The 26,536-nt window shown below is 39.8% G+C and overlaps 1 protein-coding gene across 1 annotated transcript; it reads left to right on the top strand.

The window, feature by feature from the left end:
* The first annotated feature begins 164 nt into the window (after nucleotides 1-164).
* On the top strand, nucleotides 165-25,083 carry LOC134793848 (polyamine-transporting ATPase 13A3-like). The gene is made up of 23 exons (XM_063765567.1): nucleotides 165-466; nucleotides 1,745-1,972; nucleotides 2,877-3,102; nucleotides 3,643-3,847; nucleotides 4,377-4,590; nucleotides 4,905-5,035; nucleotides 5,772-5,954; nucleotides 6,900-7,088; nucleotides 7,533-7,691; nucleotides 8,251-8,304; nucleotides 8,473-8,607; nucleotides 9,296-9,409; nucleotides 9,898-10,171; nucleotides 10,745-10,872; nucleotides 11,525-11,648; nucleotides 12,604-12,765; nucleotides 13,229-13,383; nucleotides 14,346-14,510; nucleotides 15,268-15,326; nucleotides 15,694-15,842; nucleotides 16,363-16,466; nucleotides 16,857-16,940; nucleotides 17,498-25,083. The coding sequence occupies exons 1-23, from the start codon at nucleotides 433-435 to the stop codon at nucleotides 17,597-17,599; spliced, it is 3,378 nt and encodes a 1,125-aa protein (XP_063621637.1). The 5' UTR covers nucleotides 165-432; the 3' UTR covers nucleotides 17,600-25,083.
* The last annotated feature ends 1,453 nt before the right edge of the window (nucleotides 25,084-26,536 follow it).

Raw genomic sequence — 26,536 nt, 5'->3', positions numbered from 1 at the left:
CTTTCGAGATTTTCTCAAACCTACGGTACTTCTGTATTTTAGGAGTTAAAACATTAATTTGTAACTAATTTAATTGAATTATTGATTTAATTTAGTTAAAGTTAAATTAAAAAACCTGTCATAACATTGTTTTTTGTTTAATTTAGTTAGAGTAACCATTTATGTAATCATGGATAATTATCGTTTTTCTATAGCACTCAAACATCTTTGACGTAATTTCAGTAATTAAAAAAAAGTTTGACGTTTATCCTTGCCTATGAATTGATTCATTCATAAGGTGTGATGTGAGTAGTGGGATTTCGTATCCTGAAATTCCATATCTATTTAATATTTTGAAATGAGGTAGCACCGGTTAACAAGCGACAATTAAAGACCATCCTAGTACTATGCCTTAATTTATTTATAAAGTGCAAATAATCAGTTTTTGCGGGAATGCCGAACACGAACAGTGCCACCGTTGCCAATGGTAAGTATGATATTTCACCATGCATATCCAACCTTTACTGTATGACTCACTAAATGTAAGGGAATTTTTGTGCATCTTGAGACTAGTGTCCACGTGACGAATTATTTGCTAAGTAAATGTAGTCGGTAATAACTGCGTCCCTGTTTTAGAGATAATGAACCAATCTTGTAACTGATACATTTACAGGGGTTCAAATCACATTAGATGCACTTCATGCACCTGAAAACTGTAATACTGTATTCTTGACTCATTTCCTGTATACTTTTCCTTGATAAAAACCATATCAAAGGCTCCTAAGAGTTGTATAATTCCTAGAAATTTGTATTAACCTTGTCAGTATTTAGTTTAATTATATGGGTCATTCCTATTGCTTCAAGTACTTGTTGAGATAACTGACTGTTCATTCTATAACATTCCATAACAAGATGCCTCATGATTCAGTCAATTGAAGGTTAAGATGAAACATTTGTCAATAAGATCTCATTTAAGATAATTATTGTACATATTTTATGCACTCATTTTCCTTTAAGATAGTATTTATAATTTGAGTTTTTTTTTAAACTGTAGAAAACCACAGTAGACTATAACTTTCGTATTTATTATTTATTTGCCAGGGAATTATTGAGTGGACTCTGTTTTAAGTATTTTAATATAGGTACTTATCATATATTAATTGATGCATCTTTCTTTCTAATATTATTAAATATTTTATTTATTATTCATCTAAGGGTTGTCTTAAAACTCTTAATACATTGTGAAATAAAATAATAAATATTAGAGTAATAATAGGTCCAGGAATATTTTGGTCCCATAATCATGACAGGTAATTGATCTGATACTATCAGATCAGATAGACATATATCTTTATCTTTCCTTCATCATGCAATAAAATTATGTTCTATCATAGCTACATAATTATGGAACCAAAACCCTTAAGAAATAGAGTTGCATTTGTAAAACAGTTAATTATATGTGGCCCACACTAATTTTGGTGTGTAGCAGTAGTAGTTGCCATGCACCACTACAGAACGGATGCCTGCTCGCGCTTGCGCCACCTTGCGATCATATCTGTAGTAATAGACGCGTTTTGTTAGAGAGTGAACCTTCTGTACCTAGTACCATTATTTATTCTGTGTTACTACTTGAAATCAAGTAACTACATTTCGAGAACTATTTGAAACTTGCATATCTGTAGATTCTGTAGATGGTACTGTAAGCATTACGAGGTTAAATACTTATCCCCAGTATGATTTGCAATCAATCTCTGTCCTGTTCCAGATGATTACGAAGTTATCGGAGAAGCCCAATGGCAAATACTGGAGAATGTTGTCGACGAGGAGATCTTCAAGATCTACGGCTACAAGTACTCCAAATTACGAGCTATCATATTCCACGCTGTGTGCATAGCACTATGTGGATTGCCGTATTTTGCCTTGGGGTATTATCCTTCATTAAACAGATTCAAGTACTTAAAATGCAGTTTGAAAATGGCTGAAGAGATTTGTGGTAAGATTGTTTTACATGGTTTTAATATTAGAATTGCTATAGCACAGCAAAATGGCATTTCTTGTCTGGCCTTTGCCCAGAGGATCTGTCTAGCAAAATTGGTACAAAAAAAGGATGATCAGAGAGCAGGATTGGTACAAAAGAAGGATGATCAGAGAGCAGGATTGGTACAAAAGAAGGATGATCAGAGAGCAGGATTGGTACAAAAGAAGGATGATCAGAGAGCAGGATTGGTACAAAAGAAGGATGATCAGAGAGCAGGATTGGTACAAAAGAAGGATGATCAGAGAGCAGGATTGGTACAAAAGAAGGATGATCAGAGAGCAGGATTGGTACAAAAAAAAGGATGATCTGAGAGCAGGATTGGTACAAAAAAAGGATGATCAGAGAGCAGGATTGGTACAAAAGAAGGATGATACAGATAATATAATGTGAAATGGGACTGTCATTACAATATTTGGATTATTAAACAGAACTTACAAAACAACAACTTTTTAGGGTTCCGTACCCAAAGGGTAAAAAAAAGGGACCCTATTACTGAGACTCCATTGTCTGTCTGTCACCAGGCTGTATCTCATGAACAGTGAGAGCTAGACAGTTGAAATTTTCACAGATTATGTATTTCTGTTGCCGCTATAACAACAAATACTAAAAATAAAATAAATAATTAAAAGAGGCTCCCATACAACCAACGGGATTTTTTTTGGCCGTTTTTGCGTTTTTTGCTTAGCCTTATTGAGCTTACTGTGGGACTAGGTTGATCTGTGTAGAGTTGTCCTATAATATTTATTTATTTAATGGTACGGTACCCTTCGTGCGCGAATCCGAATCGCACTTGCCCGCTTAAAATTATTTTTTCTTTTTAACAGTGAGCACACACCATAAATATTATCTCTTCTTGCAGTGATGGATGCTGAAGGCTCATTTAACATGGAGAAAGTGCTAGAAATGGACCTGAATATAGCCAACCATAACAACAAACTTCGGTATTTCATCTACCAACACACGCGGTTTGTGTGGCTGAACGACCAAGGCGTATTTGTGAATGTGCAGTTGCTGAACGAGAAATTGACTATCAACCTTCTGATGGATAATATGTTGGGGATCAATAAGCGACAGCAAAATGAGTTGTAAGTACATATTACTCAAACTTCATATTAACTTCACACTTCAAAAATGCTCTTAATAACTACAGTACCTAGGAATTAAAGAAACCTTAAGTCTTTGAATGTGTTAATTTAGGATTGCAAAAAGGCTGACGAAAAGACATGATCACAGACAACACTCTCTTTATTACTAAGACTCCGCTGTCCGTCCGTCCGTCTGTCACCAGGCTGTATCTCATGAACCGTGATAGCTAGGCAGTTGAAATTTTCACAGATGATGTATTTCTGTTGCCGCTATAACAACAAATACTAAAAAGTACGGAACCCTCGCACTTGTCCGGTTTTTTTAAATTACGTTACGAAACGCCGTTCTTACCTCCTAAGCTAAAAGGCGGTCTCACATAAAAAAATTAACTTAGAAATGAAACTTGCAGATTTTAAGGAACATGTTTGTATTCAATTTTCATTGAAAAGACTGCTTTTTCGCTTAGCAGGACAGTATTATAAATAATGCAGTAACTTCCAACCAAACAAAGAAATTATTACTGTATTATTTTTTTTCAGAATCAAACTGTACGGCACAAACTCAGTAGAAGTAGAAGTGAAGAGCTACTGGACACTGTTCGTGAACGAAGTGTTCAACCCGTTTTACCTGTTCCAAGTGTTCTCCATCGTGCTATGGTCGCTAGACGAGTATTACCAGTATGCTACGTGCGTTTTGATACTGTCAGCCGGATCATGCATGCTGGCCCTTTATCAAACTAAGCAGGTATTAACAACTCATTTTACCTGATCCAAGTGTTCGTCCTATACTTAGTCGCTCGAGCATTACCAGGCGACGTGTGCTGATTGCTGATATTGTCAGTGAGCTTGGGCGTGCTGGTCCTGTATCAAACTAAACAGGTATTTTCCACCCGTTTTACCTGTTCCAAGTGTTCTCTGTCCTGCCATGGTCGCTAGTCGAATATTATCAGTACGCGACTTACGTACATAGTTTTTTGCGGGATCGTGCATGCTGGCATTGCTTTCCCTTAGGTAATCAAACTAAACAGGTATTTATAACCCGTTTTACCTGTTCCAAGTGTTCTCCATTGTGAATTAATGAAAATATTTATTTCAGGCAACTAGTAATGGGCCACTACCCTATAGCACATACCTTAGAACTAGCATACGTATTATAAAAAAATATATCTTACAACTAAAAATCACAAAACACATTACGGTTGCAATGAATTACGCGACCCCGCAGTGTGAGGGACCGCCGGAACTTCTTTTTTTAAAATATTGATTGTCCCCAGATGAGCATAAACCTCCACAAGATGGCCGGCTCCACCAGCTCGTGCACCGTGTCCGTGCTGCGTCCGTCCCGCGCCGGCCGAGAGGAATGCGTGGTGAACGCGAGCCGACTAGTCCCCGGCGACGTGCTTATTCTACCACCTGATGGCTGCGTCATGCCGTGTGACGCTATGTTGCTGACGGGGAACTGCATAGTCAACGAGAGCATGCTCACAGGTGAGTGAACTGAATGTGTGAATGAATGAGCGTGGTGTACGCGAGCCGATTAGTCCCCGCCGACGTGCTTATACCTACTACCACCTGATGGATGCGTTATGCCATGCGACGCTATGTTGTTGACGGGGAACTGCATAGTCAACGAGAGCATGCTCACAGGTGAGGGAATGAACTGAGTGAGTGAAAGAGCGTGGTGAACGCGAGCCGTCTAAATAAACTAAGCTCTTGAAAGCTCTTAGTTTTCAACATATGATTAGTGGTTTTTTTTTTAGATTATATTGTGCTAGTTTATAATAATTAAAATTTTGTTCCAGGCGAAAGTGTACCAGTAATGAAAGGCCCGCCCTGTCCATCCCCAGAAATATACTCTACCGAAGGTCACAAAAGGCATACCTTATTCGCTGGCACCCACGTTATACAGACACGGTTCTATGGCAACAATCAGGTTAGTTCGAGTTTCAACCTTGTTTAAGTTGAGTTAAAGTTGAAATTAGAAGATTATATGAATTTACGGAAACAATTCAATATAAACCAAACGCACACCTTTGTGTTAATTATTAACCCCTTGAACGCCATGCCGTGCGCGGCGCGTCATCGTGAACCATTGTCGGAAACTACACGTCAAAAGTGTCTACCATTATTTATAGATTAACAAAAGGAGATATGTTAGTCAGTAAGTTAGTATACATAACACATTTAAGATTTTTTCATCGCACTATCTCAAATCTTATTTCATAAGAATAAGAATAAGAAACCTTTTATTGCCACACAAAAAACAGACAGGTTACAAATAATAATAAAATTTAAAAAAAATGGCATGTGCGGCAAAGGGAACATTGATATTTATGCGGGTTAAAGGAAGTTTTCCAGAGATAGCTTGAAAAACTTATGTACAACCAAAGCATAAAACAAAAAACAAGTACAAAGACAAACATCTCTAGTTAAAGTAGGTAATAGTAGTTCACAAGTTTTGTTATTGAATAAGTCTTATCTCAAGTAGGTATTATTTTACAGTTTCATGCAGGTGTACTGAAGCACAAAGGCCAATACCGTTTCCGCGAGATTTATGGTTTGTGAAAAAAAATCTGCGGCTGTCGTGGATGTATAGACTATCGTTTACAATATTTCACTTATTTCGTTGCATGGACTATTTTTTTTTACAGTAACTTGTTTTTCCTCAGGTGCTAGCCAAAGTAGTCCGCACCGGTTTCTACACTGCCAAAGGCGAGCTGATCAAAAGCATCCTCTTCCCGAAGAAGTTCGACTTCCAGTTCTACAAGGACGCGGTGAAATTCGTCATCTTCATGTTCTGCATCGCCGCTATAGGCATGGGGTATTCCATCTGGCTGTACTTACAAAGAGGCGTAAGTATCTATACATCAGGTTCTCATCTCTCACTCTCACAGCGTGAGCGTGAGCGAGACGGCTGTGTGGGACCGCGGCCACAGGCGAGCTGATCAAAAGCATCCTCTTCCCAAAGAAGTTTGACTTCCAGTTCTACAAGGACGCGGTGAAGGTCGTCATCTTCATGTTCTGCATCGCCGCTATAGGCATGGGGTATTCCATCTGGCTGTACTTACAAAGAGGCGTAAGTATCTGTATACGTCAGGTTCTCTCGCACTGAGCGTGAGCGTGAGCGAGACGGCTGTGCGAGACGAATCGCCTGATGGTAAGAGATTACCATAGCCCATGGACACCCACAACACCGGAGGGGTTATTATTATAAGTCCGTATCCTTTATATGGGTGCCCATCGGGTGTACCAATTTTTAATTAAATGGTCACACCATTTAATTAAAAATTGCTCCTACTCATTAAAATTACTAAAAGTGGCAGTAAATTCAAGGAGTCCGGATCAAAAATTAGTGTCTGATATTGGTGTCAGCATAGTCTGATATAAATATTTTGGCACATATGAACCGTATATTTAAGTCTAAAAAGTACCTATTGATTGAGTGATTCATCTATCTTCTTCTTCTTAGTCGGTTCCTCAAGGCTGAGGGTCGTGACCATCAGGAGTGCAGTTCTTCACCACCGCTCTTCAAACCCCCCTGTCTTGGGCCAGCTGTATTGACCCCTGGATGTTGACGCCCGTAGCGTCGCGTATGGCATCAGACCACCGACATCATCTATATATGTGACGTTTTAAGCAAAAGGTGCCACTTTGTCGTTTACCATAAGGACGAAATTTGTTTGTGTCTCTATAGGAATAACCTGTCAGAGCGTCGTAATGGCTAGCGACAATGTGCTACCTTTGACTTGAGAATGAAACCTAGGTGTACCTAGTGATAATATTTTTCTTGTTAACAGAGCCACGCTGAAACCATAGTGCTCCGTACACTCGACATCATAACCATAGTCGTGCCCCCGGCTCTACCCGCCGCGATGACTGCCGGCATCGTGTACAGTCAGCAACGGTTACGCAGAAACAAAATCTTCTGCGTATCACCGCCGAGGATCATCATCTGCGGGAAGCTTCAAGTCATGTGCTTTGATAAGGTAGTTAAACGTTTTTAGTTCCTCGCTACGCTCAAAGGTTCCAAGACCCTAGCCGCCACCATACAGTCGAAGTTATACCCTCATTTTAAAACGACATTTTGAATTAACATGAAACTTGGCATGAACATTCAACTAACATAATGTCAAAGAGAATTTGAAATAAAGAGTTACTGTCATGGTAAATTATGTAGCTACAGTACATTTTCTGCCATCTTTCGACAGACGAGTTAGAACGCCATTTGACTTTGATCATTATTCTATGTGTTAACTTGTTAAATATTAATATTAACGCCATCTACGCAATTGTATTTTGCCCATTCAAGAGCGTGCAAGAGGGGAGGGGGAGGCACATTCATTTGGTTACAAATGTTATTTTCTGGGACAAAAATATGACCAGTCATTTTGACGTCGAACATAAATTCCTAAACAAATGTTATATTTCAGACAGGAACCCTCACGGAAGACGGTCTGGACCTATACTCAGTGCTGCCACACCAGTCAGGAGAACGTTTCGGCCGCACCGTGGTTGAAGTGACAGCGCTTCCACCCCGCAGTCCTCTCATACAAGCTCTCGCTTCTTGCCACTCCCTTACTAGTATCCAGGTACAGTATTTACACAATATATTAGGCTGAACTCGGTTTATCAGTTGGGGGACAGATATCAAAGCGTAAGAGGCGCTGCCCCCTACCGCTCCCTAAACATCCATATATAGACTGTAGCGTACTCGGTGACGTCACCAGTCAGGCGAACGTTTCGGCCGCACCGTGGTCGAAGTGACAGCTCCCTCCTCGCAGTCCTCTCATACATGCACTCGCTGTCGCTTCTTGCCAGTCCCTTCCTTACTAGTACCCAGGTACTAATGCTCAAAATACATACTGGCAACATTAAATAGCTCTTTTGCTAGTATCCAGGTTCTACTATTAATTCACATAATAGATACAGTTGTTCCGTGTAATCAAAAAGGGGCGCTGCCCCCTGCAACTCCCTCACCACACCCTTAGTAGGCTGTAAACGATGATCTATCAGTCAGATGACGGTTAGCAACGTGGAGGGGAAGCTGCCTCATCCATTAGATCATTCATACTGATAAGAAATATGAAACATTATGAACTATTGACTAACATTATGAACGACGGCATTAAACCTAGTTATTATTTTCAGGGCCAGCTAAAGGGCGACCCGCTCGATCTCAAGATGTTTGAATTCACGCAGTGGGTGAGTTCCTTTTACATAATTAGTTCTAGTCTATAATAAAGTACCTAGCCCTTCTATCTTCAGTTATTTTTCCTATGTTATAATGTAATGTTAGTGAAGCCTAATCTATGTTTAGAAAACTAAACAAGATATTATCCTTAAAATAACTAGATATATTTATCTCAACAGGTGCTCGAGGAGCCTGGTCCAGAAAACACGCGCTACGACAACCTAACACCTGCAATCGTGAAGCCCAAGTCAGCTCAGAACGAGCTGCAAGACCTGGACAACTATGATCCTCTCACCATGGAGATGCCGTATGAGGTACATACACAAAATATTATAGTAACTGGCAATAACAAAATAAATAAGGAAATAGCTCAGCGAGGAACGAACTTCCATGGGGATCATCATTTGACTCGAGAGTTATTGTGAGCACAGCAAATCCTATGAAATAATGTTGTCTGCGCCCTTCTTCTTCCTCGCGTTATCCCGGCATTTTGCCACGGCTCATGGGAGCCTGGTGTCCGCTTGACAACTAATCCCAAGAATTGACGTAGGTACTAGTTTTTACGAAAGCGACTGCCATCTGACCTTCCAACCCAGAGGGGAAACTAGGCCTTATTGGGATTAGTCCGGTTTCCTCACTATGTTTTCCTTCACCGAAAAGCAACTGGTAAATATCAGAATCAGATCAAATGATATTTCGTACGTAAGTTCCGAAAAACTCATTGATACGAGCCGGGGTTTGAACCGGCGACCTCCGGATTGAAAGTCGCACGCTCTTACCGCTAGGCCACCAGCGCTTGTTTCATCTGCACCCATAATGCAATATAAGTTTAATCGCAGGAGGAGTGTAATCAAATATCAGCCTTACTACCCTTCAATAAGGTTGAATTCCAATTTTGGTTAGCTTAATTAATTATATAGTTTGAACTCAACAGGTGTGATGGAAAATCAGCCTTAACACTTGTCAATAAGGTTAAAACTTCTATTTATTCTTGGCTTGCAGGTGGGTCTGCTGCGGCGGTTCCACTTCTCGTCGTCGCAGCAGTCGATGGGCGTCATCGCCCGCGTTCTGGGCCAACCGCAGATGGTTTACTTCGTCAAGGGGGCACCGGAAAAGGTTCGTTTTATACTATTAGGAAACAAATTAAATTATTTTATGAGAATGCTTTTAATTTGTGTTATTTCAACACTGCTATATAAATTATAAACCGAAACGAAAGTCATATACAAAGGAAAAAGTGAGCAAGGCTTTTAGTGCCCAGGGCTGGAATCGAAGTAGGGGGCCCACTTTAAGGAATTGCATATACTTACTTGGGAAAACCCATGGTGCTGTGACCCGGGTGGCCGTGCGGTTTTAGTTTTATAGTCTACATTTTAGCATATAAAACTATTTTGCATGTGCTAAAAATGTTATATGTAGCAAGCAGCGCGCGGCGCGGTGAGCGGCAAATCAACACCATTCATACATTGCGCTCGACCAAATGTATAATCGGCCTTGATTTGCCGCTCGCCCCTGGCGGCCAGTCCGCGGCCTTACAATGGGACATTTTGCGAAAGGGGAAAATTGGGTATTATCCCCTAACCGTATATCTAACCATTATTCAGGTGGCCGGCATGTGTAGCCCGGACTCTCTACCCGAGAACTTCAGCTCGGTCCTCCACGACTACACCTCCAACGGCTTCCGGGTGATAGGCCTCGCGCACCGCAAGCTGGACCGCAAGATGAAGTGGGTGGACGCGCAGCGCGTCAAGCGGGAGGGCCTCGAGTGCGACATGACGTTCCTCGGCTTCCTCGTCATGCAGAACAGCCTCAAGCCGGAGACGACGCAGGTCATCAAGGAGCTGCACGAGGCCGACATCAAGCAGGTTATGGTCACAGGTAATAAAAAAAAACAGACAAATAATTCCATATAATTATCGCATCTTATGGGGAAGCTGCAAATGAAACACGACCCTTTTACGCTACATCTTCCTGCAATTTCCTAATAAGCGAACCCGAAAACTCGGAGCGTCTGACACGTGCGCGCCTCTACGCGAGGCCTAAGGCCGAACTGCTGAAATTTTGGTAGCAAAAGTCTGACTGCAAATACTTCTCCCATCGCAGAACAAACGTACATACAAACAACAACATTCACTCGCCCCTTTTACCTAGACTATTAAATTGTACTATTATCTTAAAGTACATGGATCCGTACAACGCCATCTACTTCAGCTGCAATAACTGACCATTTTGCAATACTTTATAATGTATTATTCTCGTGCGGCCAATGTACATGCCTGTGGCCTATGTTTCAATATTAGAATTTCAGACTTCATTGAAATAAACGAGGTAGTATAACAAATGAATTTCAACCCAAATAAAAATACAACTATGTATATTCAAATTTCCTTAACTAAATTTTTGTATGGTGCGCGACACGTGGCTTTTACTTAAAATTAACTTTTGTTACAGGTGACAACATAATGACAGCGATGTCCGTGGCAAGAGGGTGCTTCATGGTGCAGCCGCACCAAAAGTTGGTGCTCATCACGGTCGGCCATCAGCAGACGGACGACACGCGACCGCCGCTGTGTATGGAGGTGAGTCTTATGTCAATGTGTTGAGAACTGTAATAGTATGGCAACTGAACAGTGTGTTGGTGCTGCCGCGCGATAGACAAATTAGACAAGCCTTGAGAATGAGTCGGCCGTCCAGTGGCGCCCTCATTAGGGGAATTGTGTTTTCTAATTAACCAATTAATTTCTGTATAAATCAGTATTATTGTTGTCCTACTGATTCCCCAACTTTTGGCCTTTGTCACATAGTTTAATTTTGCTTATTTTTTGCTAACTAAACGGCAAACTGCACATTTTTCCGTTAGGTAATAAAGTCAAAAGTATTGATATAAAACTAGTCTTTCAAATTTTAAAAATGTAGGTGCGAAGGGTAAGCGTACCATAGAAAAATGAATTTCCCGCCTTTTCCTACTGACAAAGTTGTTTGACCGGCTATATATTACATAGAAAACACAATTCTCCTAATGAGGGCGCCGCTGGACGGTTGACTCAGTCTTAAAAGTAGCATAAATATTAATATAAAATATATCTGAAAGCTAAAAACCACATATAAATTGACAAGGAGCTTTGCTGATTATCGCTAGTTTACTTATCGATAGTTTATTTAATAAACTATAATACGAGTATCTATACATATAATAAATATACAATAAATAATACACTTTATTATTACCAGGTGGTGGGGGAAGGCGGGCCGCCGAAGCTCGCTAGCGACATCTACGTGCTGGCGTTGGAAGGCAAGACGTGGTCCGTCATCCGAAATTACTATCCGGAAATGATGTCCACTGTACTTAATAGAGGTTTGTGATTTTTGGTTTCTAATTTTTGGAGTTTCGTATACCGACTTAACCTACAAAAATGTAACGAAATAATATCGACTAAGGTCGGTATTCCACCTGCCCAATTTCTTGATCCAATGTGTATTGCGTCTCACTCTCTTACTAAGCAAAATGTGATACGCAAATACACATTGGACGAAGAAATTGGACAGTGGATTACCCTAACGGCCCGGCCACGACATTGCGCGACCGGTCATAGGTGGGAACGAAAGGTTCGATCGCTGTCTCGCTCCGACCTATGTTTGCCGCCGCCGCCGTCGCCGGTTGGGCAATGTCGTGGCCGGGCCGTAACGTAAGGCTTGCGTGACTTGGTTCCTTTTATAATTTTCCGTGATGTTTTCTGTTTATTTTATTATTGTTTCACAGTATATTTCATTTTAGTTTGTTTATTTACGTTTCACGTCCGTCTTTGGATCACCGACTTACACATAGTATCAAATTTCAACTCAATTGGTTTAGTGCTTTCGTGACAAATTGTCTATGTCAGACGGGGTTGCGTTTTTATCATTTTGGGGAACCGAAACCTAAAAGTACAAGGTTCTATTTGAAGCCAGCATTCTTACTCAGATTTTTATTTAAGGCCCATTTAGATGGTGCGAGAACTCGCGTGCAAGTTTCATTAGTTTCATTACATTGCATTTTTTGATCGGTCGGTTGAATTCGATGTAACCAACAGTAATTTACATTGCATTTTTTGATCGTTCGGTTGAATTCGATGTAACCAACAGTCCGCAATGTAACTAAAATCGCATGCGAGTTCGCGCGCCGTCTAAGGGCTCATGTAGACGATGCGAGTTACATTACGGTTTTTGATCGGTCGGTTGAATTGGGCGTAACCAACAGTCCGCAATGTAACTAAAATCGTATGCAAGTTCGCGCGTCGTATAAATCAGCCCTTATTCCCTGTTCTGCGCAGGCATAGTGTTCGGCCGCTTCGGTCCCGACCAGAAGACCCAGCTGATCACGGCGCTGCAGGGCGAGGGCCGCGTGGTGGGTATGTGCGGGGACGGCGCCAACGACTGCGGCGCGCTCAAGGCTGCGCACGTCGGCATCTCTCTGTCTGAGGCCGACGCCTCAGGTATTCACCATTCATAGTCTTTATATACTTGTTATAAGGCTTACATTTAGTCACATTGTATTCATGAATTATCTGTCTGAAGCCCATCCATCCAGGTACACACTTAAAATTTATCATTGTAAGGCTTCGTCAGACGCGTCAGGTAACTGAGAACAGCGAGAGCATACAGGCCAATTCAAACGTCCACCTCGTCACGTCAACGATAACGTCAAACGTCAAACCGATATTTGAATCTTTTTTGGAATAATATCAGTTATCTGTCATTCACGCGTCCGTCTCGCTCTGACTTGTCCGTATATGTTTTTACTTTTATTATATTAAAGCTTGGCCAGTTTTTATTATTACTGAGTTTGAAGATAATAAACACCTTTTTAAAAAGGGTTTTTATTTAATTTTCGTCAGTCAGTCTGTAAATCTAAAAGACCCTAGATTTATGGTTTTATATTACATATTTCTGTTTCAGTGGCGGCACCCTTCACATCTCAAGAGCAGAACATTCGTTGCGTGAAGTTACTAGCGCTCGAAGGCAGATGCGCGCTCAGTACTAGCTTCGCTATCTTTAAATACATGGCTCTCTACTCCCTCATACAGTTCTTCTCTATTCTCATATTATATAACGTAAGTATGCATTTAAATTGTTACCTTAATACAAATAGAATAAAGTCTATATTCAAATCGCAAGAGCAGAACATTAGTTGCGTCAAGTTACTAGCGCTCGAAGGCAGATGCGCGTTCACTACAAGTTTCGCGCTTTTCAATTATATGGCTCTCTACTCACTCATACAGTTCTATTCCATTCTCATAATAACGTAAGTATCCATTTAAATTGTTACCTTAATCCAAATAGAATAAAGTATAAGCTGAAAAATAGTACATTATTGTCGAGGCTCGGAAGTAGCTACTTGCAGGCTGAGGATTCGTTTTAAACGGACGACCTTGGGAGTCCGTTTAATTGAATCCGAAGCCAGCAAGTAGCCTTCCAGCCGAGTCATATATAGTGCTTTTCTCAAAAATGGTGCAAGAAATATAAATATCATAGAAATATTTTACAAAAGCAACGTTCTTACGTATATATTTTCACAGAAAAAAGTAGAAACAATTGAAAAAATTAGCTTTGCCGCCTTTTTATTTTTTTAATAAAAAAATAGAAGTGTATTTTTCTGCCGAAAATACGTCAACCTATTTGAGACAGCTAAATAGTCGCGGTACTAATCATCTGTTTGGCTGTTTAATGGGCCTGTGCCTTCATTTGATATGGCCATTTCAACTTTTAAAAAGTTTGGAACTCTACAAATAATGGAATTTGTATGCAACATTGCAGTCCCAAAATCGAGACTGCAATGTTTTTAACTTTTTAATTTTTGACTGACCATAAACTACGCGCTTCGCGACCTATTTTTTAAACGGCAAAGTCGACTTTGCCGTCCATTTTTGAGAAAAAATATATTTTTGAAACTTTGAGGTCTTGTATTTTTTATTATCTCCATATATTTTTTAAGTTTCCAATTTATTGTGATAGATAGCTCATTTTCTATCTATTTAACTAGATTTAGTTATACAATTCAAGTGTATTGTTTCAGTACTTCTCTATCCTGGGCAACTACCAGTTCCTGTACATCGACCTGGTGCTGACGACGCTGCTGGCGCTGTCGCTCGGCCGCGCGGCGCCGGGCCCCGTGCTGGCGCCGCGCTCGCCGCCCGTGTCGCTCGTCGCCGCCTCCAGCATCCTGCCTCTAGTGGCTCAGGTACGTTGTCAACCGTATTGCGAACGCATAAGGTCCACCGATAGTACCACTACCGGTTCCTGTACATCGACCTGGTGCTGACGACGCTGCTGGCGCTGTCGCTCGGCCGCGCGGCGCCGGGCCCCGTGCTGGCGCCGCGCTCGCCGCCCGTGTCGCTCGTCGCCGCCTCCAGCATCCTGCCTCTAGTGGCTCAGGTACGTTGTCGACCGTATTGCGAACGCATAAGGTCCACCGATAGTACCACTACCGGTTCCTATACATCGACCTGATCTTCGCCTTATCTAGCATCCTGCCCCTTTCGCACAGGTATAGTTTGTCGATTCGTAACTGGCCCCGAGCCGCTAATCCTTTGTCTATTGTAAAGTAAAACCGCACGTGCCTCTACCTGTAAAAAAAGGGTCGTGTAATTCTCTACGATTACTGAATGCTGGCGAGTCGAACCAGTCTAAAATGTGTCATCCAGATGCGTAACGTAGGCGCGTTATCGGAGAGCGCACCTACACTGGTTTTTGAGCGCTAGACTAGCCCGCGCTCAGGTGCCAATTAGAATAATTAAGACCCTTTTTTGCTGGTAAGTAGCACGTGCGATTTTACATAACAATAGACGAAGGATCAGCAGTTCGGGGCCAGTTACCAATCGACAAACTATACCTAGCACCACATCTACCGGCGCCTTTATGACAATGGGATCTACTTTCAAGTATTCCCTTTCAACATAAAATAATTTTCCTAATTTACTGATTACTTTTTTATTCAGGTGGCACTGGTGCTTCTCCTTCAACTCGCCGCTCTGTACTTGTTGCGAGCACAGGACTGGTGAGTGACCTTGATTTGATAACCAAAATATCGCATTAATCCTTTTCTTGGCAAAAAAATCGTGAGTCAAGCCTCGACTGCGCCTGATAGAGCAAAAAATGCTCTTAGAAAAAAAATACAAATAAGAGTTAAAAATTATGTTTGTAAAATACATTGCCAAGTAAAGGGTTACCGCCTAACCAAGCAAGCGTGGGGACTATAGCTTAAACCCTCTCGTGCTTGAGAGGAGGCCTGTGCCCAGCAGTGGGACGTATATAGGCTAAGTTATTATTATTATAAGTAAAGGGTTAAAACAAATATACATGCATTTTACCCCGTTTTAAATACTTTGTTATAATACAGTTGAAAACAATCCCCTTGTACTCAGGTTCCACCAAGTGGAAGGCAACCCGGAACTGGAAGTGGTACTTTGCTGGGAGAACACTGTGATCTTCATCGTCTCGGCGTTCCAGTACTTGGTCATGGCGTGCGTCTATGCCAAGGGCTGGCCCTTCCGCGAACCGTTCTGTGCCAATTGTAAGTAGCTTTGTAATAAAGTGAACTATACCTAACTTATCGAGATGAGCTAGCAAAGCACCCTCTCTTTTGCACTTTTGTAAGCAAATGAAAGGGACAAAATAAGATCGGTGGGTGTAAACATTTGCACCTTAACAGCCATGTAAACCTATCCCGTGAGTCTTGATCAATTATGTGCTTTCTTCGATTTCTGGTACTAGTTCGTCTCGATAAATGAGGTATACTAGTCTAAGCGGTATAGGAACACGCAAGCTTTGGTTTTGCCAAAGTCGACGCTATTACAACTAAGCTAGATAGCGTTTTTTTTTATTATGACTAACGAAATTCCAGTCTCATCTATTTGAAAGGAACTGTTTTACTGAAGCACTAGATATTCCTCAATCGGAAATTGTCTGCCTTGCGTTACTAAACGTCCTCGCTTCGCTCGCCCGTTTGTATCGCAATCGACCGGATATTCTTTATTTCGCCATCTTTGCAAAGATTTAATATGTCTACTTCTTTTACCATGACTTTTTTTCAGATTACATGGTGCTGACTCTAGTCACGCAGTCGGTGTTCGTGGTTCTGCTGCTGTTCTGTCCGTGGCAGGAGCTGGCCGACCTCATGGAGGTCAAAGTGTTCAAGGTATGCAATAAACTAATTCAAAACGGAAATGAATGTGGGTCAATATTCTTTGATTTTAAAAAGGCAATTGACACTGTCTGTCATCCCATTTTGATTCAAAAACTTGATACCATAAGGGTTAGGGGTATACTTTTCGATTTATCTAGAGGCTATCTATATAAGAGATCTCAAAAAACAAAATTTGGTAGTCGTATCAGCCAAGGGTGCAAATTCCTTTCGGAGTGCCCCAGGGTAGCGTTCTTGGTCCTGCCTTATTTTTAGCGATAATTTTTGGTTTTAATAACGTTATGTTAATGTCAACTTGCTGAATAAGGCTTAAGCCTGAAAGAAAATCACCTGATGATGACCTAGTTAACATTATACTTTTAATTTTTTTAATTTTTGATACAGTGGGAAGCTCAAGAGGAAAACATCTTCCGCATCTACCTGCTGCTGGTGCCGGCGCTGCATCTCATCCTGGCTATCGCCATTGAGGTGAGTTTTCTTTTTAAACTGTAAGCGTGGGCACATTTTTGGCCTATGCAGGGGGATCAATTATCTCTGAGGTGGACTGTACAATGTTGATAAGGTATTTCACAAGCCTGAATGCATAGAGCCCGTCTAAAGGGGCCCACTGATTAACAGTCCCCCGGACGGTATCGGCCTGTCAGTTAGAACAAAATTTTGACAGTTCCGAACAACTGACAGGCCGATACCGTCCGGCGGACTGTTAATCAGTGGGCCCCTTAAGACTTAAAGCTAACTTAGCAACGATTAGGCAAGAGTATGGTAGCGCCACCATAAACATGAAATTCATATCAACGTTGTTGGGTGCGTAGCCGTAGACGTGCACGTGCGCGTTGTAATATACAGATCCTTATGAGAGACGACACACCGTCTGCGTGACGTGTGGATGGGCAGCTCAAACATTTAGGCACACACACGCAGCCGTGCTCTGGCTTTTATAGTGGACACACGCCAAGTAGGAGCAGTTAGCGTACCTTTATTTCTAAACTCGTTATTACAACATTAACTGACCTCTTTCCTTCCAGGCGACCCTATCCGACACGCACAGGTTCCACGACATGTTCCGCGGCTTGAGGCGTCGATGCGACAAGCAGCCCGGCGCCGGCGACGCCGCGCATGTGTGCTGACGCCACACACACATACACGCATACACACGCGTCGTTATACCAGGCGAGATGTATCTCTGTTTATTTACTGTAGTCGTGAGGCGGAGCGTTGCATTATGCAGGAACTTCTGTCCCTTTTTAACGCCTGTGAGGTTCCTTTGCGGACACGCAGCGGCATATATCTCTGTTTCACTAGAAGAGTATTTCTGTTTCTCTCTAGCAGTCGCGAGGCGCGCTGCGGATTGTTTTGTTGGTAAATGTTTTTCAACGGCTGTGAGATCCGCAAACCACGCAGCATTAGATATCTCTGTTACACTAAGCCAGGGGTCTTCAAACTACGACCCACGGGCCGAATCTGGCCCGCAAAAAGAGCCAAATCTTATTCAATTCGGCCGGCGAAATGGTAGCGGACGCGTGGCCTTTGGATCAAAAAGTTTGAAGACACTAAGCGATAACCGTTTGTATCTCTTTTCGGCAAAAGTTGTGACGTTTGTACGCAGATACGCAGCATTGGATGTACGTGTTATGCTCGCGCGTAAATACTTTGTTTCTTTTCGTTACACTGTTAAAGAAATACTGAATTATCTTGACAAAACATACTCATGTTCGCCTAGTCTGAAAGACAGCGTGTTAATGACGTCAGAAATGCTTGTTGCCAAAAATTGGAGCATTTTTTATTACCAATTTAAATATGTATTTGTACTAGGCACACATAAGCAGCGACAATTCGCTATATTTAGTTTAAATCCTACCAAAAAGCCATATTTCGACGTTCGCTGCTCGCCTAGTATTTTAGAATCACTAGATAATTTTGTATTATATTTCAAGGTCAAACTATGTAGACCTGACTTTAGTTCCTTTTACGGGTTAAAAAGTCTTATTTCAATGCTTGCGTTCAGTTGCTGACCTGAAATCATCGCGGGTATCCGCGATATCATACATTTTGTATAAAAATATACATACATACAGTCTGTTTTCTAAGGAAAATGAGCCGGTTTTCAAATTTATTCAAGGTCAACCGGGATAAATGCAACTATAGGCTGTATTTAGTTTTTTCCCGAATACATATGGTCGGAACGCCCTCTATGTTTTATTTCCAAGCTAGCTCCGGCTATCATCACTAGATGACGGGAGCTTTTGTACAGTCTAGTTCATAAATATGTATCCACTTTTTCACCTCATCAATGAGGTGCAAAAATGTATACATACTTATGAACTCGGCTGTCACTTTGTTTGAAAAAACAACTCAAATCGACGCTATAATCCCGTAGTGGCATTTAACCCCGTATGACCCCGTCGACCTTATAAAATCAATATATCTGTCGCGCTCACGTAAATGGGGCCGCATATTAGCGCGATAAGGACAAATGTAGCCCACAATTATCCAAAACACAATCATACGTATTATCTGTTAAAACAGAAACACAATATGCATAACAAAAGTAAATAAATATGTGTCAAATTGTATGTAATTACCAAGTATTGTAATCTACTTGGGGGCTATTCATAAATTACGTCATGGGGATCTGGACATCGGATGATGGTAGCATGACGTAGGAGGAAACGGGGTCATTTGAAGCATGATTTTTGGATGATTTTAGGGGGTTGTCAAAAATCGATGACGTAATTTATGGACAGCCCCTTGGCTCTGTTTTGTATAGCCAGACTATACAATCAATACCAGTGGTAGTGACAGTAATTATATTACCACGATGTTTATGTTGAATTGATAAATATGATGAGGAGCGCAGTTTCTGCGTAAGAATGGGGGCGTATTCTATATAATTTAATTTCATAATTTATTTATTTGCTATACTATAAGTTAGAGAAGAACAGCGTCAAGAAAGAAACAGAATGCATAGAAAGACAGAGGCTTATATCGCGGCCAAATCACTATACATTATAAAACAAAGTCCCCCGCCGCGTCTGTCTGTTTGTGTGTTTGTATGTTCGCAACTCAAAAAGTACTGAACGGATTTTCATGCGGTTTTCACCTATCGATAGAGCGATTCTTGAGGAAGGTTTAGGTGTATAATTTTCAACCCGTGCGAAGCCGGGGCGGGTCGCTAATAGTAAATAAAAATAAGTTCAAATACAGTAAAGTTTCTTACGCAGAATTTGCGCTCTTAATCAATTCCGTCTAAAGGAAAAGGTTTCTTAACTCAAACACATCAAAGCTCATTTCAATTAGTCTGGCTCCGTTATAAAAACAACAATCTTACATTACAAACTCATCTTTAAACCGACGTTATTAAGATCCCTTTTCCCATGGCAACGCCGACGGCTTAGGAATCCGTGATTCGACAGCGTTTGCTATTTTGTTTTAAAAGTAGTCACACACTGTCCTAACCTGGCCGCGGCATTTGTTATATTGTTATAGATAATTTCTCTGTTGAGATATAGAGGGCCTACCGCGAACATCGAATTCTGCCTCTATCGCTCTTGTACCGAGAGAGGCAGATAGATTTCGATGTTCGAGGTAGGATCTCAGTTACGTTTACTGTTTGGAAGGTCGTTGTTAAGTTGGTTTGATTTTATACTTTAACTTTATTGATATAAAGGTTCTCTAAAAAGTACTTAAATGGGGAAGCACTTGTACTTACGTTACGTATACTCTTATACAGTAATTCATTAAAGTTATATATTGAACCAGTTAAACCTAAGATCAATGTGGGTAAAACCGTCTAAGGTAAGACTGTCTATAAGCTATACCAACACTTACAAAAGGTCGGTAAAGCAGAAGGAGCGAAACTTTTCCTTTCTGTTTCAGAGCAATGTCCGTACTCCGTATACGAATACGATAGTTCTTGCCCTATGGCGGTCTTAACCACATTGAACTTAGTTCTTTGTAGCAGGAGGCAGTCAGGTGCTAGATTGAGAAACTCATTTATGTACTTAGGTAAGCATTTTCATTTGACACTAGCAGATGGTGCCCTCTCGCTGTTCTGTAAGTACAAGGTTTCATAATCATAATAATCATAATCATAATCATTTATTCAATTTTAGTTTTATAACTTGTACTTAGTAATTGGCGTATTTATACGGAAATATAGGTACTTGTGTACTTTAACCCGCAGTGCCTATGTATCGGTAAAATAAAAAATATTAAGTAAAAAGTGCGAAGAAATTCAAAGGTGTATGTGAAGTCCCCAATCCGAATTGGTCTAGCGTGGGGACTATAGCCCAAGCCCTCTCGCGCATGAGAGGAGGCCTGTGCCCAGCAGTGGGACGTATATAGGCTGAAATGAATGAATGAAAAAGTACGAAGTCAAACCAAATGTCATGGACCTACTCCGTATAATTATTCTGTAGTGATTTACTTAATATTATACATGTATATTATTTCAATTTATTAGCATTCGTAAATTATTTTTCCGTCTAACAGACGTTAATTTTTAGAGAATGTTTATTTTATTAATAGTTGTAGCCAAATGAAGTTAAAGGTCAATTTCTATTTATGCAGCTGCCTAAGCTGTGTTAAATGTTTGGATAACTTTTTCACCGACAGCTAAAGATTCATTGATTCTAATAGGTAGCTGAGCATTTACAGAAAAAAGTGTAGGTACCATTTACTTTTATTCGAAAAACCATCATATTTTGGGCTATTTCTACGCAGAGTCACGAGAACTATCGATTTAAAAAGGAAAAAAGTATCCGAAAAAAATTGTCCGTTTTGTGACGGATTTTCACATATATTTTCTATTGACCGTCATAAACTGACTCCCGAAATTTGTATTAAAAATGGGGAAAATTTTTTTAGTTTATTTTTTTTCTTCAGTAGTTCACGTGATTCTGGGTCGAAATAACTTTAGTTTTTCGAAATAAAGTACTTACACGTCTCTACAATCTGTGAATCTTTAGCGCTACGTTTAGTACCAAAGTATTTGAATACAAACAATTATTGTCATGTAATGACAAAAACGGTTAGTGTTAGGAGGAACTCGAGTCCGTCGAGTCTACATTTGATGAACTAGACTCGATTTACGCGACTCTGCGCTTAAAAAACTTCTGAGTGAAAAAGTTAACCAATCGGAATGAAATGTTGGGTAAATCGCCTATTGGGTAATACTGGCCACTCCCTTAATAACCATGAACGAAAAATACCTGTATAAAACATACATACCTATTATGCATGAACATTAAATTTGTTTATCTTTTTTGCAATTAAATAATTAATATAATTATTTTAAACTAGTATGAAGTAAGTACCGTCGTGATCCGGGTAGCCTAATGGTTATGGCGCCTGCCGCGAATGCAAAAGGCGCAGGTTCGACTCCATCCGTCGGCACTGGATACCTTGATCACTTTTTCATTCATAAATTGGATTAAATTTAGTTTACTACGAAGGCGCTCAATTTATCAGTTTCACTCGGGATGATCGACCACTTCTAGGGCGATTTACCCCATGAACTAAAAACTCGTAATAGTAAATTTTCATTTATCATTGTCATCAAACACGGCAGTTACCTCATTACTACTTGAATATTAGCTGTATTGGGCAATATCTTAACTTTAATGTACTTACGATTTTAAGCGAAATCCTATTTAGTTAATTTTATTGTAAATAGAGGCTGAATTTATAGGAAAGTAGTATTTCAATCGATTTTCTAAATCGTTGCTTTGCATTTTACACATTTTGTCGCTCAGTGAAACGGGTGCTTAATGTTAGTAACTTTTTTAACCTAATGTATTTATTTGACTATTGCAAATATACATTGACTGTATAAAGTGTATAAGATGTGTAAACTCGAAGATAAAATTCTGCCTCGAATTAGACAGCTGATGTAGACGGTGCTGTACTTTTCCGTACATTATTTAGTAACTTTTTGACCACAAAATATATGGCCAGAGCCCGAATTTTCGTGGCAAAACAAAAGACTGTCGCAATCTTGCTAGAGTTAGTAACATTTTTTGGTCGATATCGATAGTTGTGTAGGTGTGTTGTCTAATAGAAGAAAAAACGGTCCACCTAATAAAAAACATATTTAGTAAGAAAATTTACGTGAGGTGGATACATAATGCAATAGTAAGTATACCACACAACTATCCATATCGACAAAAAAATGTTACTAGCCTAGCAAAATTGCGTCAGTCTTTTGTTTTGCCGCGAAAATTCTGGGCTCTGTATATGGCGTAGTACATGCGCCATCTATTTCAGTTATCAAACTATGAGGCACGGATTTTTCTTAGACTTTGCACCTCTTCTACAACTCTATCAATAACTCTTTAACCAATGTAAATTCCCACTAGCAAAGACAAAAACATGTCTATAGGTACAGTCAGCATCAGATATATCGGAACGGCCAAGGTGCTCACAGATATCTGAACACGCTTCTATTCTGGAGGCGTTAAGATATTTTTGAGCACCTCGAGAGCTCCGATTTATCTGATAGCGACTGTACAGATTGAATGTATCAATCGTATGTTATATTGAACTAAGCGATCATAATGGGAATTAAAATAATTATTATAACCTGCATTTTACTGTAATGAAATAAAGGGTAAATCGTCAATTACTGGCCACCCTAAACTAAAAATGAATTCTATTCACCTATAAACAGAATTCATTTTAGTATAAGGTTTCAATAACTGGTCACCCTTCAATAATTATAGGTATATCCACCTTATACTAAAATGAATTCTGTTTATAGGTGAATTGTTTACCAGTACTTGACGAATTACCCTAATAACTTCCTATTGTGATGACCGAAAGATAAAAGGTTTTCTGTTAAAAAATTACCGACATTTGAATTTGTTAGGAAATATCGTAAAAAATTGTCGGTAGTTTCCTCTCGTTACCTCTCGCGTCGAATGATGGTCCCTATGACAGTTTCTTCTAGCCTCTTTACCGTATTTTTAATACTTAAATGTTACATTTCTAAATATATGAACGTGCCAGTGGCGGATTTGCCCTAAGGCCCAGTAGGGGCCTAGGACGGCAAGATGTTAGGGGCGGCTAATTGTGACAAAAAATTCGCTGATGATAACAAAAATAACTCAAAATGTAGTCAACATGATGGGGTGCTGAGAAAGAGGCGTCTACTGGGCCTGGGGCCTAGGGCGGCAAAGACTGCAAATCCGCCACTGACACGTGCTATACTTCCAAAAAAATCCTAAAGCATTTAAGTGACAGATGCTCTATATAAAAATAAACTGTCATAGGGATCATCACTTGACGCGCGACATATAACAGAGTTAATGTTTATTAGATATATAATGGGTACAGTTTTGAAACCTAGACAGTTTGCTATGAATTGTACCATAATTTCTAAGATTTGACATATAAATAGGCTATTTAATTGGCTATGTGTGTAATGCGGTATAAAAAACTATGACAGCGCGCTTTATTGCAAAAATTATGAACTTTGGTTGGCACAAATTTTAATACTGTTCAACGTAACATGTCAAATGACTAATGTTGCCCATAGCCGCCAGGCGAGCCCCACTGTCGTGCACATATAACTAATTACATCATTATTTATGACGTGAAAGCCAAAAACGCAATAACAAAGTGTTATTGTAAAAAAAACCCATAACATTGTAAGTAAATTTACATTAGGTCAAAAATGTTACTATCGTATTTTTAATTAGCTGGTTTAAAATTACAGATGTTATTCATTCGATATACAGTAAACAAAATTACGTAAAATAAAAATGAAGATAAGTAGGTATATCTAGTAAATTATGTATTAACCTTTTAACCGCCGCAGTCTGATAAATAAGACAAAACTTCGTGTAATTTCGTACCAGCTGCTCAGCTCGATGAAAAATTCTAAACAAGGTTATAAGGACTCCCCAATCGCGTTTAAATCAATTTTATCAGTAGGTAAAGGATTGACCACACTGCTGCTCAAAATACGCTGACGCACCGAAAAATCGCAAGAAATTACATATTATCGTTTTAATGGACGCGATTTTATACCCTGCGTCAGCATATTTTAACTTAATCCTTTCCCAGACATAGTACGATTTATCGACCATATACGCGCCAATAGAATTTCAACTTTATCATTCGGAATTAAGGTTCGAATTAGATTGAACTTTCGGGGAATGTGACCTGTCTTGTCTTCAAATTAATCATCGAAGCTGGATTAATGGGGTTGGCAAGTATCAAAGGTTTGCATAGATGGCGCCATCATAGCTTGCCCCTTTTTCTATGAGATTTGGCAGGCCTGGCACCCAGGGCATTAAAAAAACAAAAATTTGACACAATTCTAGGTATTGACATGGCAAGATATGATGGCGCCATCTGCTAAATACTTCGACCGGCCAACCCCATTGGTATGTTTTTTTTTGGAAAAACCTTATAAATTTGTGCGGTCTGGAAAAGGGTTAAACAGCTGTGTGGTTCATATTTTATACCTATAGCTTTTATGCCTAGCTAATTAAAATTACGACTAGTTCCAAAATAAAACGCTTGTTATAGACGTTATAGTTCAGTTATTTGGTTGATATTTGTGTGATACTTAAATAGGAATAAAGTGAAACTATTCGAATAGCACAAACGACTTTTTTATTATACCTATGTATTTATTAACCTTTAGACAGTGAAATATCAGATCAAGGTTCTAGAGTATGTCAAGCTATCTCTGTACCAACTTTGATGTGAAAAAGTGTGGACATGCCACAATAACCCAATAATACTTTGTCATTGTGGTCTGTCCAGAGTTAGCTTGAGGCCAATTCGAACGTGCACCTGACATCAAACCGATATTTGAATGATATTGGAATCATTTATTCGCTCAGACTTGTCGGCACATGTATTAGTGCGAGCGAGACGCCCGCGCGAATGACAGTTTACTGACAGGATTCTGTGCCCGAACTTTAAGATACGTCGATTAATAGATCTAGAAAAGATATGGATTAGATGTGTCAGTGTCAAAAGTGACGTTTTTGTTTGAAGTAACGTCACATTTGACACTGACATATCTAATCCATATCGTTTCTAGATCTATGGATTAATCCCCTGTAGCCACGTAGTCCGACTGCTTAGTACGACTAGTAGGACGACGTGGATTTATATCTAAAATAAAGTTGTCTGGTAAAACTAACGTAAACAAACCGATGGTGCCGAATATCTTCTTATTTAAGTATTTTATTTCAAAGTTTATTTAAAGTTTATATATATTGATATTTTGAAGAAGGATTCGGAATATAATTTACTCAAGATGAAAGGTGCACTCTTGGAAAAAAGAAAAAGGGAAGTTTTACGACGAGACAACTTTATTTTAGATACAAATGCAATGCTTACAGATTTTGGTATAGATGTCGGTTTCTTTTTAGAGCGATTGGCTTGGAAAGGCTCGCTCTTTAAATATTGATAGTATTCATTTTAGTGTGGTTAAGGAAAGTTTTATTTTAAAACAGAAAAGTTGTTTTGTTATGTTAAATTATTCAATTAGATATATATAACAATAAAAAAACATGTACTTAATTGTTTTTATTATATTGATTTATCCCGGTGAGAGTTTTTAGTCCGATTAATCGATCTAATAGGAAAAAAAATGCCAGGTAGACCGATCACTCGAACTAAGCGGAATTGCGAATCCATGCAGGCCGATTAGTCGATCTAACAGGAATTAAAAAGGCCAGGTAGACCGATCACTCGGGCGAGATGGACTTGCGATTCCATGCAGTCCGATAGACGAACCAACGGGAAAAATAAATCCACGTCGTCCGACTAGTCGGACTACGTGGCTACAGGGTATTAATCGATGTATCTTAAAGTTCGAATCGGGCCGTCTGTTAGTCGGACTCTAATACTACTATAGTCAATTAGTCGGATAAGATCGCCATATGGCGCTCAACAATTATAAACATATGGCAGCATCAAATTACGTGTTAATAGATGATATGAATGTGACTATGTGACTCATTCTGATCGATTTTATGTAAAAGTTACGCGTACCGTCGATTTCACAAGCATCTTTACAAGCCAACGTTCCAAAAATATATTTA

The sequence above is a fragment of the Cydia splendana genome, chromosome 9 (genome assembly GCF_910591565.1).
Source record: "Cydia splendana chromosome 9, ilCydSple1.2, whole genome shotgun sequence".
Classification (NCBI taxonomy): domain Eukaryota; kingdom Metazoa; phylum Arthropoda; class Insecta; order Lepidoptera; family Tortricidae; genus Cydia; species Cydia splendana.
Note: the sequence above shows the minus strand (reverse complement) of the source record. Positions and strands in the feature narration are given on the sequence as shown.